Source organism: Bufo bufo, chromosome 1 (genome assembly GCF_905171765.1).
Source record: "Bufo bufo chromosome 1, aBufBuf1.1, whole genome shotgun sequence".
Lineage (NCBI taxonomy): Eukaryota > Metazoa > Chordata > Amphibia > Anura > Bufonidae > Bufo > Bufo bufo.
In genome coordinates this window covers 722,655,051-722,673,765 of record NC_053389.1, presented here as the reverse complement: position 1 = coordinate 722,673,765, position 18,715 = coordinate 722,655,051, and the positions used below count along the sequence as shown (strand labels likewise).

At 48.4% G+C, this 18,715-nt stretch overlaps 1 protein-coding gene across 1 annotated transcript in view; it reads left to right on the top strand.

Annotated features, from left to right (window-relative positions):
* Nucleotides 1-18,715, top strand: part of BLM (BLM RecQ like helicase) — a 128,405-nt gene that overhangs the window by 61,818 nt on the left and 47,872 nt on the right. Inside the window, exon 9 of the mRNA XM_040414371.1 lies at nucleotides 4,771-4,889. Within this exon, the coding sequence (XP_040270305.1) occupies nucleotides 4,771-4,889 (119 nt within the window). The remainder of the gene's footprint in view (nucleotides 1-4,770; nucleotides 4,890-18,715) is intronic.

Genomic DNA, 18,715 nt, shown 5'->3' with positions numbered 1-18,715 from the left:
CTCAATACCGGAAAATAGAAACTCTATTGTGAAAGTAGCCTAAGCGGCTTAGATTTGGGGTGAAAAGTAGCTCACATATCTGAGCCTCTTAGGCTACTTTCACACTTGCGTTCGGGGTTCCGCTTGTGAGTTCCGTTTGAAGGCTCTCACAAGCGGCCCCAAACGGATCCGTACAGCCCCAATGCATTCTAAGTGGATGCGGATCCACTCCGAATGCATCAGTTTGGCACCGTTTGGCCTCCGTTCCGCTCAGCAGGCGGACACCCGAACGCAGCTTGCAGCGTTTTCGTGTCCGCCTGGCCGTGCGGAGCCAAACGGATCCGTCCAGACTTACAATGCAAGTTTGACGTTGACACAATATGGTGCAATTTCAAACGGATCCGTCCCCCATTGACTTTCAATGTAAAGTCAGGTGTCCCTATTAACCAGCTCAGGACCGCCGTACGCAGGATTGCGTCCTGGCGGCGGCCCTGCTATTCTGGGTGGACGCATATACGCGTCCTCTCGCGAGAGGCGAGATTTCCTGTGAACGCGCGCACACAGGCGCGCGCGTTCACAGGAACCGAAGGTAAGTGAGTGGATCTGCAGCCTGCCAGCGGCGATCATTAGCTGTAGATGCGTTTTTTTTTTTTAACCCCTAAAAGGTATATTAGACGCTATTTTGATAACAGCGTCTAATATACCTGCTACCTGGTCCTCTGGTGGTCCCTTTTGCTTGGATCGACCACCAAAGGACACAGGCAGCTCTGTAATAAGTAGCATCAAACACCACTACACTACACACCCCCCCCCCGACACTTATTAACCCCTGATCACCCCATATTAGACTCCCTGATCACCCCCCTGTCATTGATCACCCCCCTGTAAGGCCTCTTTCACACTTGCGTTGTCCGGATCCGGCGTGTACTCCACTTGCCGGAATTACACTCCGGATCCGGAAAAACGCAAGTGTACTGAAAGCATTTGAAGACGGAACCGTCTTCCAAATGCTTTCAGTGTTACTATGGCACCCAGGACGCTATTAAAGTCCTGGTTGCCATAGTAGGAGCGGGGAGCGGGGGAGCGGTATACTTACAGTCCGTGCGGCTCCCGGGGCGCTCCAGAATGACGTCAGAGCGCCCCATGCGCATGGATGACGTGATCCATGCGATCACGTGATCCATGCGCTTGGGGCGCCCTGACGTCACTCTGGAGCGCCCGGGGAGCCGCACGGACGGTAAGTACACTGCTCCCCCGCTCCCCGCTACACTTACCATGGCTGTCAGGACTTTAGCGTCCCGGCAGCCATGGTAACCACTCTGAAAAAGCTAAATGTCGGCTCCGGCAATGCGCCGAAACGACGTTTAGCTTAAGGCCGGATCCGGATCAATGCCTTCCAATGGGCATTAATTCCGGATCCGGCCTTGCGGCAAGTGTTCCGGATTTTTGGCCGGAGCAAAAAGCGCAGCATGCTGCGGTATTTTCTCCGGCCAACAAACGTTCCGTACCGGAACTGAAGACATCCTGATGCATCCTGAACGGATTACTCTCCATTCAGAATGCATTAGGATAATCCTGATCAGGATTCTTCCGGCATAGAGCCCCGACGACGGAACTCTATGCCGGAAGACAATAACGCAGGTGTGAAAGAGCCCTTAGGCTCCATTCAGACGTCCGTATGTGTTTTACGGATCCGATCCATGGATCCGTAAAACACATACGGACGTCTGAATGGAGCCTTACAGGGGGGTGATCAGGGAGTCTATATGGGATGATCACCCCCCTGTAAGGCTCCATTCAGACGTCCGTATATGTTTTGCAGATCCGATTCATGGATCCGTAAAACACATACGGACGTCTGAATGGAGCCTTACAGGGGGGTGATCAATGACAGGGGGGTGATCACCCCCCTGTCATTGATCACCCCCCCTGTAAGGCTCCATTCAGACGTCCGTATGTGTTTTGTGGATCCGCAAAACACGGACACCGCGGATCCGCAAAACGCATACGGACGTCTGAATGGAGCCTTACAGAGGGGTGATCATCCCATATAGACTCCCTGATCACCCCCCTGTCATTGATCACCCCCCTGTAAGGCTCCATTCAGACATTTTTTGGGCACAAGTTAGCGGAAATGTATTTATTTTTATTTTTTGTTTTTTGTTACAAAGTCTCATATTCCACTAACTTGTGTCAAAAAATAAAATCTCACATGAACTCGCCATACCCCTCACGGAATCCAAATGCGTAAAATTTTTTAGACATTTATATTCGAGACTTCTCACGCTTTAGGGCCCCTAAAATGCCAGGGCAGTATAAATACCCCACATGTGACCCCATTTTGGAAAGAAGACACCCAAAGGTATTCCGTGAGGGGCATATTGAGTCCATGAAAGATTTTAATTTTTGTCCTAAGTTAGCGGAAAGGGAGACTTTGTGAGAAAAAAAATAATATAAATTCCGCTAACTTGTGGCAATTTCCGCTAAAAAGTTCTATGAACTCACTATGCCCATCAGCAAATACCTTAGGGTGTCTACTTTCCGAAATGGGGTTATTTGTGGGGTGTTTGTACTGTCTGGGCATTGTAGAACCTCAGGAAACATGACAGGTGCTCAGAAAGTCAGAGCTGCTTCAAAAGGCGGAAATTCACATTTTTGTACCATAGTTTGTAAACGCTATAACGTTTACCCAAACAATTTTTTTTTTACCCAAACATATTTTTTTTTATCAAAGACATGTAGAACAATAAATTTAGATAAAAATGTATATATGGATGTCATTTTTTTTGCAAAATTTTACAACAAAGTGAAAAATGTCATTTTTTTTGCATAAATTTCGTTACATTTCGATTTAATAACAAAAAAAGTAAAAATGTCAGCAGCAATGAAATACCACCAAATGAAAGCTCTATTAGTGAGAAGAAAAGGAGGTAAAATTCATTTGGGTGGTAAGTTGCATGACCGAGCAATAAACGGTGAAAGTAGTGTAGTGCAGAAGTGTAAAAAGTTGCCTGGTCATTAAGGGTGTTTAAGCTAGGGGGGCTGAGGTGGTTAATATACCATCGGATCGGAGTTTTCTCCAATCCGATGGTATATTTTAACTTGAAGCGTCCCCATCACCATGGGAACGCCTCTATGTTAGAATATACCATCGGATTTGAGTTAGATCGTGAAACTCAGATCCGACAGTATATTCTAACACATGGTGATGGGGACGCTTCAAGTTAGAATATACTAAAAGAACTGTGTACATGACTGCCCCCCCTGTTTTTAACTCATTGGTGGCCAGTGCGGCCTCACCTCTCCCCCCCCTTCCCCTTAGTTAAAATCACGTTCCGAATCCCCCATCACTGGTGGCCAGTGCGGCCTCACATCCCCCCCCCCCCCCCCCCCCCACTAGTTAAAATCACGTTCCGAATCCCCCATCATTGGTGGCCAGTGCGGCCTCACATCCCCCCCCCCCCCCCCCCCGCCACTAGTTAAAATCACGTTCCGAATTCCCCATCATTGGTGGCCAGTGCGGCCTCACCTCTTTCCCCCCCCAGTTAAAATCACGTTTCCCCATCATTGGTGGCAGTGGAGAGTTCCGATCGGAGTCCCAGTTTAATCGCTGGGGCTCCGATCTGTAACCATGGCAACCAGTACGCTACTGCAGTCCTGGTTGCCATGGTTACTTATGAATTTTTAGAAGCATTATACTTACCTGCGAGCTGCGATGTCTGTGACCGGCCGGGCGCTCCTCCTACTGGTAAGTGAAAGGTCTGTGCGGCGCATTGCCTATAGCACAGACCTGTCACTTACCAGTAGGAGGAGCACCCGGCCGGTCACAGACATCGCAGGTAAGTATAATGCTTCTAAAAATTGCTAAGTAACCATGGCAACTGGGACTCCGATCGGAACTCTCCACTGCCACCAATGATGGGGGAACGTAATTTTAACTAGGGGGGGGGGGGGGGAGATGTGAGGCCGCACTGGCCACCAATGATGGGGGATTCGGAACGTGATTTTAACTGGGGGGGGGGGGGGGGGGAGGTGAGGCCGCACTGGCCACCAATGAGTTAAAAACAGGGGGGGAGGGGGGGAGGCCGCACTGGCCACCAATGAGTTAAAAACAGGGGGGAGGGGGGGCGGCCGCACTGGCCACCAATGAGTTAAAAACAGGGGGCAGTCATGTACACAGGCCACCAATGATGGGGGATTCGGAACGTGATTTTAACTAGGTGGGGGGGGGGAGAGATGTGAAGCCGCACTGGCCACCAATGATGGGGGATTCGGAACGTGATTTTAACTGGGGGGGGGGGGGGGGGGGGTGTGGCCGCACTGGCCACCAATGAGTTAAAAACAGGGGGGGAGGGGGGGAGGCCGCACTGGCCACCAATGAGTTAAAAACAGGGGGGAGGGGGGGCGGCCGCACTGGCCACCAATGAGTTAAAAACAGGGGGCAGTCATGTACACAGTTCTTTTAGTATATTCTAACTTGAAGCGTCCCCATCACCATGGGAACGCCTCTGTGTTAGAATATACTGTCTGATCTGAGTTTTCACGAAGTGAAAAATCAGATCTGAAAAAAATAGTTATGCAAACGGATCTGTTCTGAACGGATGCAAGCGTTTGCATTATAGGAGCGGATCCGTCTGTACAGATACCAGACGGATCCGCTCCTAACGCAAGTGTGAAAGTAGCCTTAGTCGGTTATTATAAAAAGTTGTTGAACAACATGGAAAGTAACTGACATTATTTAAGCTTTGGGGAATGAGGTTGTAAGTTGATATAATCTGAATTTTTTTTCAGGTGGCGGGAAGAGTTTGTGTTACCAGCTGCCGGGCTGCGTGTCCCCTGGTGTCTCCATTGTCATCTCTCCCCTCCGTTCCCTGATAGTTGACCAGGTCCAGAAGCTTACCACTCTAGATGTAAGAATTTTAATATATTTAATCCCATCTGTGTGTCTGTGACTAAGAGGATCAGTGTAATATGCTAATACAGGTATACTAATGGCTAGAGTTGCATCCACTTAAGTGATCTGGTGTATCACATGATCTCTGTCAAGTGCAGAAGTCATGATCCTTTTCAGACCCGGCAGACAGGGATCAGGTGATACAACTTATGAAGAAGGTGCATCACATGCTTTCTTTCCAGACCCCCATGTTTGCCACTTTGGTGGTCTTTAGTGGATGCAGTTACACTTGTTACATATTTTATTGCATCACACCTATGCTCTAAGAAAATATGAAATTTAACTTTGAAGAGTTTGCAGATGTAATCATCGATTTTTATGACATTACATTGGGGAATATATCATGAGAGTAATATTTGAAATCAGCTTTCTCGCCCAATTCCTTGGGGGACACAGGAAACCTTGGTATAGCTCATCTCCATAGGAGGCGTGACACTAAGTGAAAGACTGTTAAGCCCCTCCTCCAGCAGCTATACCCTCAGCCTGGAGCGAGCGACTACCAGTTTTTTGCTTAGTGTCAAGGAGGCAAGACACTCTCTGCACTGCAGAGCTGTCTTTGCTAAAGATTTTATTTTTTTCTCTTTTTATTATTTTCAACTCTTTTCCCTTTTTCAACAGGGACAACAGAGTCGCAAAGACCTCTATGTTTTCCCGGGGTTGAGCTGCGCCAGTGCCGGCTATCCGCACTGCTGCCTCCCCCACAGAAGAAAAGGAGGACCAGGGCAGCCCAGCTCCCCTGCATCCCGCCAGCACAAGGGTCGCCCGCCTGCAAGCCCCTCTCCAGCTTCCTGCCACTTCGGTACCAGTGGCTGAAGGGGCGTCCCTGCTGGATGGACTGAGGGTGAAAACGTCGACTGGTGAGGTGGCTATACAGCCGTTCTCCTACCCCCCCCCCCCCCCCCCCCCCTCTGTTAGGGTTCTAACTTCTGTGTTCCCTCTGCCTAGCCTTGTCACATTACAAGGCTTACTGTCGGCTTCCCCCCTTTGTGTGTGGAGCAGGACGGAGCGGTGCTCGTGGGGGAGGGTTTACTGCACAAGTTTACCTCAGGTGCTGCGGCCATGTGGGGCCGCCTTTTGTTATCTCGGCCAGTGCTGCCGCTGTGTTCAGATGCCGGCTGACTTCTCTTGCCGGCTACCGGTGTGTCATTCGCCGCCGGTGTATAAGGAGGTGGTCGGGGGGCAATATTTTCTCGGCGGCATATTTGTTTGAATCGCGCGCGCGCGAAAGTTCCAGCGGGGGGCGGAGCTTCGTTCCGCTTCTCCTGTACATGTTAGACATTCAGTCGGGGGTGCGGACGTCTTCTTCCCGCTCCTCGCTGGCCCCGCCTCCTCTTCGTGCCAGCCTGCTCTCAGGACGGATCGTTTTTACCTCAGGTGTTGCCGCTGCTGTTGCCTCTGCTGTTGCCGTCCGCTCCCACTGTGACCTGGTAGGACTGTTGACCCCTTCTAGCTCTGCACCCCTCTGACCTGGACGCTTTTATATTACCTCAGCCAACATGTCTGACCCCTCAGCGCCGGCCGGTCCTTGGTATCACACCTGCACCGCATGTAAGGCGCCCCTTCCTCAAGGGCAGCCTGACCCGCATTGCTCGGCTTGCAAAGCCCCATTACAGGGTCCGCCATCTGTTGTGTCACCCCCTGGCCTCTTGGATCCCCCTGACTGGGCTAGATCCCTTTCCCAGGCTGTGGTCAGCCTCTCTAACGTTGTGGGCCGCCTTGCAGAGGTATTGCCCTTATCGCAGCCGGATATTTCCCCTGCTGGGCCCTCCGGGTTCGCTATCTTAGCTGACCCGTCTGAGTCCCTCTCTCCAGGCGACACCTCCAGAGCCCGTCAACCCCAGAAGCGGTCTAGGGCGGAGCGCCTATCATCCTCGGATGCTTCAGTATCACCCCCAAGGGTGCGCTCTCAGTCGGACCCTTCCTCGATACAGGATATGCCCTCTGAAGGGGAACTAGTTGATTCAGATTGTGATATGGACTCGGCCTTGCCTTCAAAACTGGCTTCTGCTGTGGGCCATCTTATTAACAATATTCGTGATACCTTTAAGATTCACGATGATCCTCCTAATTCTGAAAAAAAAAAAAAAAAAAAAACAGTGTTTCCTTTTTTCGCCATAAACAGACGTCTGCAGTTTTTCCCCTCCACACTGACTTCTCGTCGGTGGTTTCCAAGGCCTGGGCCCGCCCTGATGCCCGTTTTACCCCGCCTAAGAAGTTGGATATCTGTTATCCATTCCCGGCGGATTGCATTACAAACTGGGCGTCACCACCCAAAGTCGACCCCCCGGTGGCCCGTTTGGCAAAAAGCACGGCTATTCCCGTTGCTGATGGCTCTTCCTTACAATCCACTGAGGATCGCCGTATAGAGGCCATTACCAAAGGTATCTTTGCAGCCTCCGGTTCCGCCCTCCGGCCGGTCTTTGCTTCCGCTTGGGCTGGAAAAGCGGTTTCAGAGTGGGCTTCTCAGCTGGATCAGGAGCTTGAATCCGACGTCCCAATTCAGGACCTCCGTGCTCTAGCCCAACTTATCGTTCAAGCCGGCAAATTCGTCTGTGAGGCATCCCTTGATGCGGGGGCTCTCATAGCCCGTTCGTCTGCCCTGGCCGTTTCGGCCAGGAGGGAGCTTTGGTTAAAGGTTTGGACGGCGGACTCCACGTCAAAGCGGTCTCTTACTGGCCTTCCCTTTACTGGTTCTCGATTGTTCGGGACCCGCTTGGATGAAATCATATCCGAAGCCACGGGGGGGAAGAGTACGCATCTTCCTCAATCTAGGACTAGGACCACCACTCGAGGCCGTCCCACTTTTTCTCGCTTCAGGTCTTCCCGCAGGGCTCCCGCACCTCGCACCTCTTCAGGTCCATCCCCTAACTCTGTCCAAGACAGACGTAAGAAACCTTTTTTTCGGACCCAGCCCTCCTGGCGCAAGTCACAGCCTGCTCGCCCTCCCGCGACCAAGCAGAACACTACCTGAAGGTGCGCCCCCACCCACCCGGGTGGGGGGACGTCTCTTCCTGTTCAGGGACTTCTGGCAGGCGCACGTCTCCGACGCCTGGGCTCTCGAAGTTGTGTCTTCCGGGTACAAACTCGAGTTTACGTCCCTCCCCCCAGTTCGGTTCTTTCGCTCCCGGGTTTCCCGGGATCCCCAAGGGGCGGCCGATTTCTTTACTGCCACTCACACCCTTCTGGACAAAGGGGTCATCGCTCCGGTTCCCATGGAAGAAAGATTCAAGGGGTTCTATTCGAACCTTTTTGTGGTCCCCAAAAAAGAAGGCTCGGTTCGTCCCATTCTGGATCTAAAACGGTTAAACCGTTTCCTTCGTCTTCAGCGATTCCGGATGGAGTCTCTCAGGTCGGTGGTGGCCTCTCTGGAAAAAGGGGAGTTCCTGGCCTCTATCGACATCCAGGACGCCTACCTTCATATTCCAATCGCTCGGTGTCATCAGTGCTTTCTGCGCTTTGCAGTGGGGTCCGACCACTACCATTTCGTTGCTCTCCCCTTCGGGCTGGCGACGGCCCCTCGCGTTTTCACAAAGGTCCTTGCCCCTGTCCTCGCCTTACTTCGTTCCAGGGGAGTTTTTCTTCATATTTGGACGATCTCCTTATCAAGGCACCCTCTCTGTCACTGACATCCGCCAGTGTGGACCTCTCGCTACAAACCTTACGCCGGTTCGGTTGGATTATCAATCTTCCCAAATCCGCTCTTGTTCCATCCAGGCAACTGATCTTTCTGGGGATGCTGCTGGATACAGATGCAGCGGAGGTTCGGCTTCCGTCAGAGAAGCGCCAGCTCCTTCATCGGTCGGTTCGGAGCTTTCTGACCCACCGCCATCCTTCCTTCCGGTTCAGCATGCGGGTCTTGGGACAGATGGTGTCCTGTTTCGAAGCAATCCCCTACGCGCAGTATCACTCCCGCACCTTTCAGACTGCCATTCTGTCCGCATGGGACAAGTCCCAGGAAAGTCTGGATCAGCACTTTCCCCTTCCCCCCCAGGTTCGCTCCTCTCTCCTCTGGTGGTTACGGACCCCTCTCCAAGGGAAGTCCTTCCTGCCGATAACTTGGTTGGTGATTACCACCGATGCCAGTCTGCGGGGTTGGGGGGGGGGGGTGTTTCCTCCTCGGTCCGTACAAGGCACTTGGTCTCCATCGGAGTCCAAACTGCCGATCAACGTTCTGGAGCTGAGGGCGGTTCTCCTTTCACTCCGGCATTGGACTTCGCTGCTTCAGGGTCACCCTGTTCGTGTCCAATCGGACAATGCCACGGCTGTGGCATACATAAATCATCAGGGGGGCACTCGCAGCGCGGCGGCGATGAGGGAGGTGTCTCTAATCCTTCGCTGGGCGGAAATTCATGTTCCAGCCATTTCGGCCATTTACATCCCGGGAGTGGACAATTGGGCGGCGGATTTCCTCAGCCGGACGACGATCGACCCGGGCGAGTGGTCTCTGCACCCCGACGTCTTCGAGTCTCTTTGCCTCCGTTGGGGTCGTCCGGACGTGGATCTCATGGCCTCCAGATTCAACCACAAGCTTCCCACCTTCATGGCCAGAACCAAGGATCCGGACGCTTACGGCGCGGACGCGCTCGTCCTTCCCTGGACGGAGTTCTCTCTCCTCTACGTTTTTCCGCCCCTGCCTCTTCTTCCACGAGTCCTTCGGAAGATCGCGGCGGAGGGCACGCCTGCGATCCTAATAGCCCCGGATTGGCCTCGTCGTCCTTGGTACGCCGACCTTATGTTGCTCCTGGCAGACGCCCCCTTGCCTCTGCCTCTAAGAGAAGACCTCCTCTCTCAAGGGCCGATCTTCCACCAGCATTTAGGGTCGCTACGTTTAGCGGCGTGGCTATTGAGACCGCGGTCCTAACGCGGCGGGGGTTTTCTGCTGACGTGGTCCGTACCATGATTCGTGCGCGTAAACCGGCTTCGTCCAGGATTTATTACCGAACCTGGCGGGCCTATTTGAATTTCTGCGAGACCTTAGATGTTCATCCCCTTCGGTTTTCTCTCCCCACGATTTTATCCTTCTTGCAGTCTGGTCTGGACTTGGGTTTAGGTCTCAGTACCCTAAAGGGTCAGATCTCAGCGCTTTCGATCCTTTTTCAGCGACCTCTGGCTCCGCTCGGTCCAGTTAAGACTTTTCTTCAGGGGGTTGCTCACTATGCTCCCCCGTATCGCGCTCCCGTTCCATCTTGGGATCTTAATGTTGTGCTGACGGCTCTCCAATCTTCTCCTTTCGAGCCTTTGCGCAGGGTTTCCCTTCACTTGTTGTCTTGCAAAGTTTTTTTCCTCGTTGCCATCACGTCTCTTCGGCGTGTGTCTGAATTGGCGGCACTTTCTTGCGTAGAACCCCTCTTGGTTTTTCACCAGGACAAGGTGGTTCTCCGCCCGGCTCCGGATTTCCTTCCGAAGGTGGTGTCCGCTTTTCACCTGAATGAAGATATTGTCCTTCCTTCTCTGTGCCCGTCCCCGTCTCATCCTCGGGAACGGGATCTTCACCGTCTGGATGTTGTTAGGGCTCTGAGGATCTACTTGGATGTAACTAGACCCTTGCGGCACTCGGATTCTCTATTTGTGGTTCCGGAGGGTCCGCGCAGGGGGCTGGCGGCATCTAAAGTGGTTATTGCCCGCTTCATCAAGATGGCTATTGCTGAGGCTTACCGTGCTAAGGGCAGGGAACCGCCCTTTGGTGTTACCGCTCATTCTACCAGAGCGGTCGGGGCTTCCTGGGCTCAGCGAAATCGAGCTTCGGCTGAACAATTGTGTAAGGCGGCCACCTGGTCTTCTTTGCACACTTTCACCAAGTTCTACAAGGTGAACACTTATGCATCGGCGGATGCTGCTTTGGGCCGCCTGGTCTTGCAGGCGGCGGTGCCTTAATGCCTATGGTGCTTTAATTCATCTTGGGTTGTGGTCCCTCCCTATTTGTGGACTGCTTTTGAACGTCCCAAGGTTTCCTGTGTCCCCCAAGGAATTGGGCGAGAAAACGAGATTTTTGTATAACTTACCAGTAAAATCTCTTTCTCGCTCTTCCTTGGGGGACACAGCACCCACCCATTGTTTTGGTTACCCTGACGGGAGTTTTGACTTGGTGTTAATTTGGTTGATCCTTGCCTTTGTTTTAACTACTTGGGCACATAACTGGTAGTCGCTCGCTCCAGGCTGAGGGTATAGCTGCTGGAGGAGGGGCTTAACAGTCTTTCACTTAGTGTCACGCCTCCTATGGAGATGAGCTATACCAAGGTTTCCTGTGTCCCCCAAGGAAGAGCGAGAAAGAGATTTTACTGGTAAGTTATACAAAAATCTCGTTTTGCAGGAGGTTGCAAGTCTTTTTGCAGTTTTATAAAAAGTGCAACTCCTTAAAGGGTTTCTGTCACCAGAATTAACCCTATTAAACGGCGATGTGCTAATGTCAGCAGATCCGAACTCTCCTATTTTTATGCTTATGGGTGCCCCGTTTACTGCATGATTTTAATTTTGATATGCAAATTAGCCTATAGGAGCTGGGGGGGGCAGGGCGTGCCTTGAGGTGGGAGAATGGAGTCTCTAGGAGCAGGAACAACGCTCCCCCTGCTCCTAGAGCCTAATTTGCATATCATCAAAGTAATAATTGTGCAGTAACTGGGGCATCCATAAGCACAAGATTAGGAGAGTTAGGCCCCTTTCACACGGGCGAGTATTCCGCGCGCATGCGATGCGTCAGTTGAACGCATTGCACCCGCACTGAATCATGACCCACTCATTTCTATGGGGCTGTGCACACGAGCGGTGATTTTCACGCATCACTTGTGCGTTGAAGATCGCAGCATGCTCCTCTTTGTGCGTTTTTCACGTAACGCAGGCCCCATAGAAATGAATGGGGTTGCGTGAAAATCGCAAGCAAGTGCGGATGCGGTGCAAGATGGAGACCCGATCATTATTATTTTCCCTTATAACATGGTTATAAGGGAAAATAATAGCATTCTGAATACAGAATGCTTAGTACAATAGCGCTGGAGGGGTTAAAAATAAATAAATTTTTAACTCCCCTTAATCCACTTGATCGCGCAGCCCGGCTTCTCTTCTGTCTTCTTTGCTGTGTGCAGGAAAAGGACCTGTGGTGACGTCACTCCGGTCATCACATGATCCTTCACATGATCTTTTACCATGGTGATCGGGGGGGGGGGGGGTTATCGGCGATCGCAGCAAACCGCAGGTCAATTCAGACCTGCGGTTTGCTGCGCTTTTAGCCGATTCTGATCCCTGCAGTTAAAATGCCCGAAATAAAGTTTTATTACCCCCCCCTGCACCCCTGAATGATATTATGTGGGCGGGTGGTGCAGGGGGGGTGTCGCGGGAGGCGGGCGGTGCGGCAGGCGGGATCACGATCCCCCGCCCGCCTCCCCTTTTAATAATCGTTGGTGGACAGTGGTTATACCAGGGTGTCAGCACATTGCTAACACCCTGGTATAAACGGCTGACATCGGTGATGCAATTCTCAGCTCAGGGAGTACCCTCCCTCTCCTATCAGGGGGCTGCGGTGCCTTTGCAGCCCCCCGCTGGGAGAGGGAGAGAGCCCCCAGACAGCCCCGTCCTTACCCTTCCCCGTCTGCGCAGTTGTGGCTACAACTGAGCAGACGGGGAAGGTTCCCATGGCAACAGGACGCCTTCTCAGGCATCCTGCTGTCCATGGTGCTGAACAGATCTATGCTAAAGGCATAGATCTGTTCAGACAAAGTGTAAGTAAAATACAGTACAGTACCCTATATAGTGTACTGTACTGTATTATACAGACATTAAACCCACTGGATCTGGGTCTGGGTCAAAAAAATGTAAAAAAAAAGTTAAGATTAAAAAAACACTTATCACTGAATAAAAAAATAAAATAAAAAATACACTACACATATTAGGTATCGCCGCTTCCGTAACGACCTGATCTATAAAACGGTCATGTTACTTTCCCCGCACAGTGAACGCCGTAAAAATAAAAAAATAAAAACTATGAGAAAATTGAAATTTTGCCCACCTTACTTCCCAAAAAAGGTAATAAAAGTGATCAAAAAAGTCGCATGTACGCCAAAATAGTACCAATAAAACCGTCATCTCATCCCGCAAAAATCGTACCCTACCCAAGATAATCGCCCAAAAACTGAAAAAACTATGGCTCTTAGACTATGGAAACACTAAAACATGATTTTTTTTGTTTCAAAAATGAAATCATTGTGTAAAACTTATATAAATAAAAAAAAAGTATACATATTAGGTATCGACGCGTCCGTATCGACCCCGGCTCTATAAAAAATATCACATGACCTAACCCCTCAGATGACCACCGTAAAAAAATAAAAATAAAAACGGTGTAAAAAAAGACCATTTTTTGTCATCTTACGTCAGTGATCAAAAAAGTCATATGCACCCCAAAATAGTGCCAATCAAACTGTCATCTCATCCCGCAAAAAATGAGACCCTACTTAAGATAATCGCCCAAAAACTGAAAAAACTATGGCTCTTAGACTATGGAGACACTAAAACATTTTTTTTGTTTTAAAAATGAAATCATTGTGTAAAACTTACATAAATAAAAAAAATTGTACACATATTAGGTATCGCCACGTCCGTTACAACCTGCTCTATAAACTTACCACATGATCTAACCTGTTAGATGAATGTTGTAAACAACAACAACAAAAAAAACGTGCCAAAAAATCTATTTCTTGTTACCTTGCCGCACAAAAAAGTGTAATATAGAGCAACCAAATATCATATGTACCCTAAACTAGTACCAACAAAACTGCCACCCTATCCCGTAGTTTCTAAAATGGGGTCACTTTTTTGGAGTTTCTACTCTAGGGGTGCATCAGGGGGGCTTCAAATGGGACATGGTGTCAAAAAAAACAGTCCAGCAAAATCTGCCTTCCAAAAACCGTATGGCATTCCTTTCCTTCTGCGCCCTGCCGTGTGCTCGTACAGCGTTTTACGACCACATATGGGGTGTTTCTGTAAACTACAGAATCGGGGCCATAAATAATGAGTTTTGTTTGGCTGTTAACCCTTGCTTTGTAACTGGAAAAAAAATATTAAAATGGAAAATCTGCCAAAAATGTGAAATTTTTTAATTGTATCTCTATTTTCCATTAAATCTTGAGCAACACCTAAAGGGTTAACAAAGTTTTGTAAAATCTGTTTTGAATACCTTGAGGGGTGTAGTTTCTTAGATGGGGTCACTTTTATGGAGTTTCTACTCTAGGGGTGCATCAGGGGGGCTTCAAATGGGACATGGTGTCAAAAAACCAGTCCAGCAAAATCTGGCTCCCAAAAACCATACGGCGCACCTTTCCCTCTACGCCCTACTGTGTGCCCGTACAGTAGTTTACGGCCACTTATGGGGTGTTTCTGTAAACGGCAGAGTCAGGGCAATAAAGATACAGTCTTGTTTGGCTGTTAACCCTTGCTTTGTTAGTGGAAAAAATGGGTTAAAATGGAAAATTAGGCAAAAAAATGAAATTCTCAAATTTCATCCCCATTTGTCAATAACTCTTGTGCAACACCTAAAGGGTTAACGAAGTTTGTAAAATCAGTTTTGAATAACTTGAGGGGTGTAGTTTATAGAATGGGGCGGTTTCTATTATGTAAGCCTCACAAAGTGACTTCAGACCTGAACTGGTCCCTAAAAATTGGTTTTTTGTAAATTTCTGAAAAATTTCAAGATTACAAACTTCTAAGCCTTGTAACATCCCCAAAAAATAAAATATCATTCCCAAAATGCTACAAACATGAAGTAGACATATGGGGAATGTAAAGTCATCGCAATTTTTGGGGGTATTACTATGTATTACAGAAGTAGAGAAACTGAAACTTTGAAATTTGCAATTTTTTCAAAATTTTTAGTAAATATGGTATTTTTTTATGCAAAAAAATTAACTTTTTTGACCCAATTTTAGCAGTGTCATGAAGTACAATATGTGACGAAAAAACAATCTCAGAACGGCCTGGATAAGTCAAAGCGTTTTAAAGTTATCAGCACTTAAAGTGACTCTGGTCAGATTTGCAAAAAATGGCCAAGTCCTTAAGGTGAAATAGGGTTAAAGGCGATCAATTTTTTTTTTTTGTAGTGTTATTTTTGCATTGTACTCTTTTTGAGCCAAAAATAATTTTTTCATTTGGTCTTTATTAAAAAAAAATTGAATTTTTTCTCTGTATAGCTTTAATATTCTGTAGTAGCCTGCTGTCTGTTTTCACTCAGTACTGTCAGGCAGCTCAGCTGACGGCTCCTGATCTCTGACCTCCTAAACACTTATTGTAGCTCAATTATCTTACTGATAAGAATGTGGCTTAAATAGGCATTTTTATGACCTTTTAGTAATTAAGAGATAAGGTTTATTAGATGGCTGAGGAAGCACCATTCACACAGCTAGACAAACGGTTAACCCTTTGTGACAAAACGGCTCAATATTTTTAATAAAGACCAATTGAAAAAATGATTTGTACCTCAAAATAAATTAAATGCAATCAAAACAAATTGTGTACATAGCCTTTAACCACTTCCCGCAACTGTAACGCCGAAAGGCGTCATTGCGGCGGCTCCCCCAGGCTACGCTAACGCCAATAGGCGTCATCTCGCGTGAGCCGAGATTTCCTGTGAACGCGCGCACACAGGCGCGCGCGCTCACAGGAACGGAAGGTAAGAGAGTTGATCTCCAGCCTGCCAGCGGCGATCGTTCGCTGGCAGGCTGGAGATGTGTTTTTTTTAACCCCTAACAGGTATATTAGACGCTGTTTTGATAACAGCGTCTAATATACCTGCTACCTGGTCCTCTGGTGGTCCCCTTTGTTTGGATCGACCACCAGAGGACACAGGCAGCTCAGTAAAGTAGCACCAAGCACCACTACACTACACTACACCCCCCCCGTCACTTATTAACCCCTTATTAGCCCCTGATCACCCCTGATCACCCCATATAGACTCCCTGATCACCCCCCTGTCATTGATCACCCCCCTGTCATTGATCACGCCCCTGTAAGGCTTCATTCAGACGTCCGCATGATTTTTACGGATCCACTGATAGATGGATCGGATCCGCAAAACGCATCCGGACGTCTGAATGAAGCCTTACAGGGGCGTGATCAATGACTGTGGTGATCACCCCATATAGACTCCCTGATCACCCCCCTGTCATTGATTACCCCCCTGTCATTGATTACCCCCCTGTAAAGCTCCATTCAGACGTCCGCATGATTTTTACGGATCCACTGATAGATGGATCGGATCCGCAAAACGCATCCGGACGTCTGAATGAAGCCTTACAGGGGCATGATCAATGACTGTGGTGATCACCCCATATAGACTCCCTGATCACCCCCCTGTCATTGATTACCCCCCTGTAAAGCTCCATTCAGATGTCCGCATGATTTTTACGGATCCACTGATAGATGGATCGGATCCGCAAAACGCATACGGACGTCTGAATGAAGCCTTACAGGGGCATGATCAATGACTGTGGTGATCACCCCATATAGACTCCCTGATCACCCCCCTGTCATTGATTACCCCCCTGTAAAGCTCCATTCAGATGTCCGCATGATTTTTACGGATCCACTGATAGATGGATCGGATCCGCAAAACGCATACGGACGTCTGAATGAAGCCTTACAGGGGCGTGATCAATGACTGTGGTTATCACCCCATATAGACTCCCTGATCACCCCCCTGTCATTGATCACCCCCCCCTGTCATTGATCACCCCCCCTGTCATTGATCACCCCTCTGTAAGGCTCCAGACATTTTTTTGGCCCAAGTTAGCGGAATTATTATTTTTTTTTTCTTACAAAGTCACATATTCCACTAACTTGTGTCAAAAAATAAAATCTCACATGAACTCACCATACCCCTCACGGAAACCAAATGCGTAAAATTTTTTAGACATTTATATTCCAGACTTCTTCTCACGCTTTAGGGCCCCTAGAATGCCAGGGCAGTATAAATACCCCACATGTGACCCCATTTCGGAAAGAAGACACCCCAAGGTATTCCGTGAGGGGCATATCGAGTCCATGAAAGATTGAAATTTTTAGAAAAAAAATTAAAAATATCAATTTCCGCTAACTTGTGCCAAAAAAAAAAAATTTCTATGAACTCGCCATGCCCCTCATTGAATACCTTGGGGTGTCTTCTTTCCAAAATGGGGTCACATGTGGGGTATTTATACTGCCCTGGCATTCTAGGGGCCCCAAAGCGTGAGAAGAAGTCTGGTATCCAAATGTATAAAAATGCCCTCCTAAAAGGAATTTGGGCACCTTTGCGCATCTAGGCTGCAATAAAGTGTCACACATCTGGTATCGCCGTACTCAGGAGAAGTTGGGGAATGTGTTTTGGGGTGTCATTTTACATATACCCATGCTGGGTGAGAGAAATATCTTGGTCAAATGCCAACTTTGTATAAAAAAATGGTAAAAGTTGTCTTTTGCCAAGATATTTCTCTCACCCAGCAAGGGTATATGTAAAATGACACCCCAAAACACATTCCCCAACTTCTCCTGAATACGGCGATACCACATGTGTGACACTTTTTTGCAGCCTAGGTGGGCAAAGGGGCCCATATTCCAAAGAGCACCTTTAGGATTTCACAGGTCATTTACCTACTTACCACACATTAGGGCCCCTGGAAAATGCCAGGGCAGTATAACTGCCCCACAAGTGACCCCATTTTGGAAAGAAGACACCCCAAGGTATTCCGTGAGGGGCATGGCAAGTTCCTAGAATTTTTTATTTTTTGTCACAAGTTAGTGGAAAATGCTGATTTTTTTTTTTTTTTTTTTTTTTTCATACAAAGTCTCATTTTCCACTAACTTGTGACAAAAAATAAAAAATTCTAGGAACTTGCCATGCCCCTCACGAAATACCTTGGGGTCTCTTCTTTCCAAAATGGGGTCACTTGTGGGGTAGTTATACTGCCCTGGCATTCTAGGGGCCCGAATGTGTGGTAAGGAGTTTGAAATCAAATTCTGTAAAAAATGACCTGTGAAATCCGAAAGGTGCTCTTTGGAATATGGGCCCCTTTGCCCACCTAGGCTGCAAAAAAGTGTCACACATCTGGTATTGCCGTACTCAGGAGAAGGTGGGGAATGTGTTTTGGGGTGTCATTTTACATATACCCATGCTGGGTGAGAGAAATATCTTGGCAAAAGACAACTTTTCCCATTTTTTTATACAAAGTTGGCATTTGACCAAGATATTTATCTCACCCAGCATGGGTATATGTAAAATGACACCCCAAAACACATTCCTCAACTTCTCCTGAGTACGTAGATACCAGATGTGTGACACTTTTTTGCAGCCTAGGTGGGCAAAGGGGCCCACATTCCAAAAGCACCTTTCGGATTTCACTGGTCATTTTTTACAGAATTTGATTTCAAACTCCTTACCACACATTTGGGCCCCTAGAATGCCAGGGCAGTATAACTACCCCACAAGTGACCCCATTTTGGAAAGAAGAGACCCCAAGGTATTTCGTGATGGGCATAGTGAGTTCATAGAAGTTTTTATTTTTTGTCACAAGTTAGTGGAATATGAGACTTTGTATGAAAAAAAATAAAATAAAAAAAAAATCATCATTTTCCGCTAACTTGTGACAAAAAATAAAAAGTTCTATGAACTCACTATGCCCATCAGCGAATACCTTAGGGTGTGTACTTTCCTAAATGGGGTCATTTGTGGGGTGTTTGTACTGTCTGGGCATTGTAGAACCTCAGGAAACATGACAGGTGCTCAGAAAGTCAGAGCTGCTTCAAAAAGCGGAAATTCACATTTTT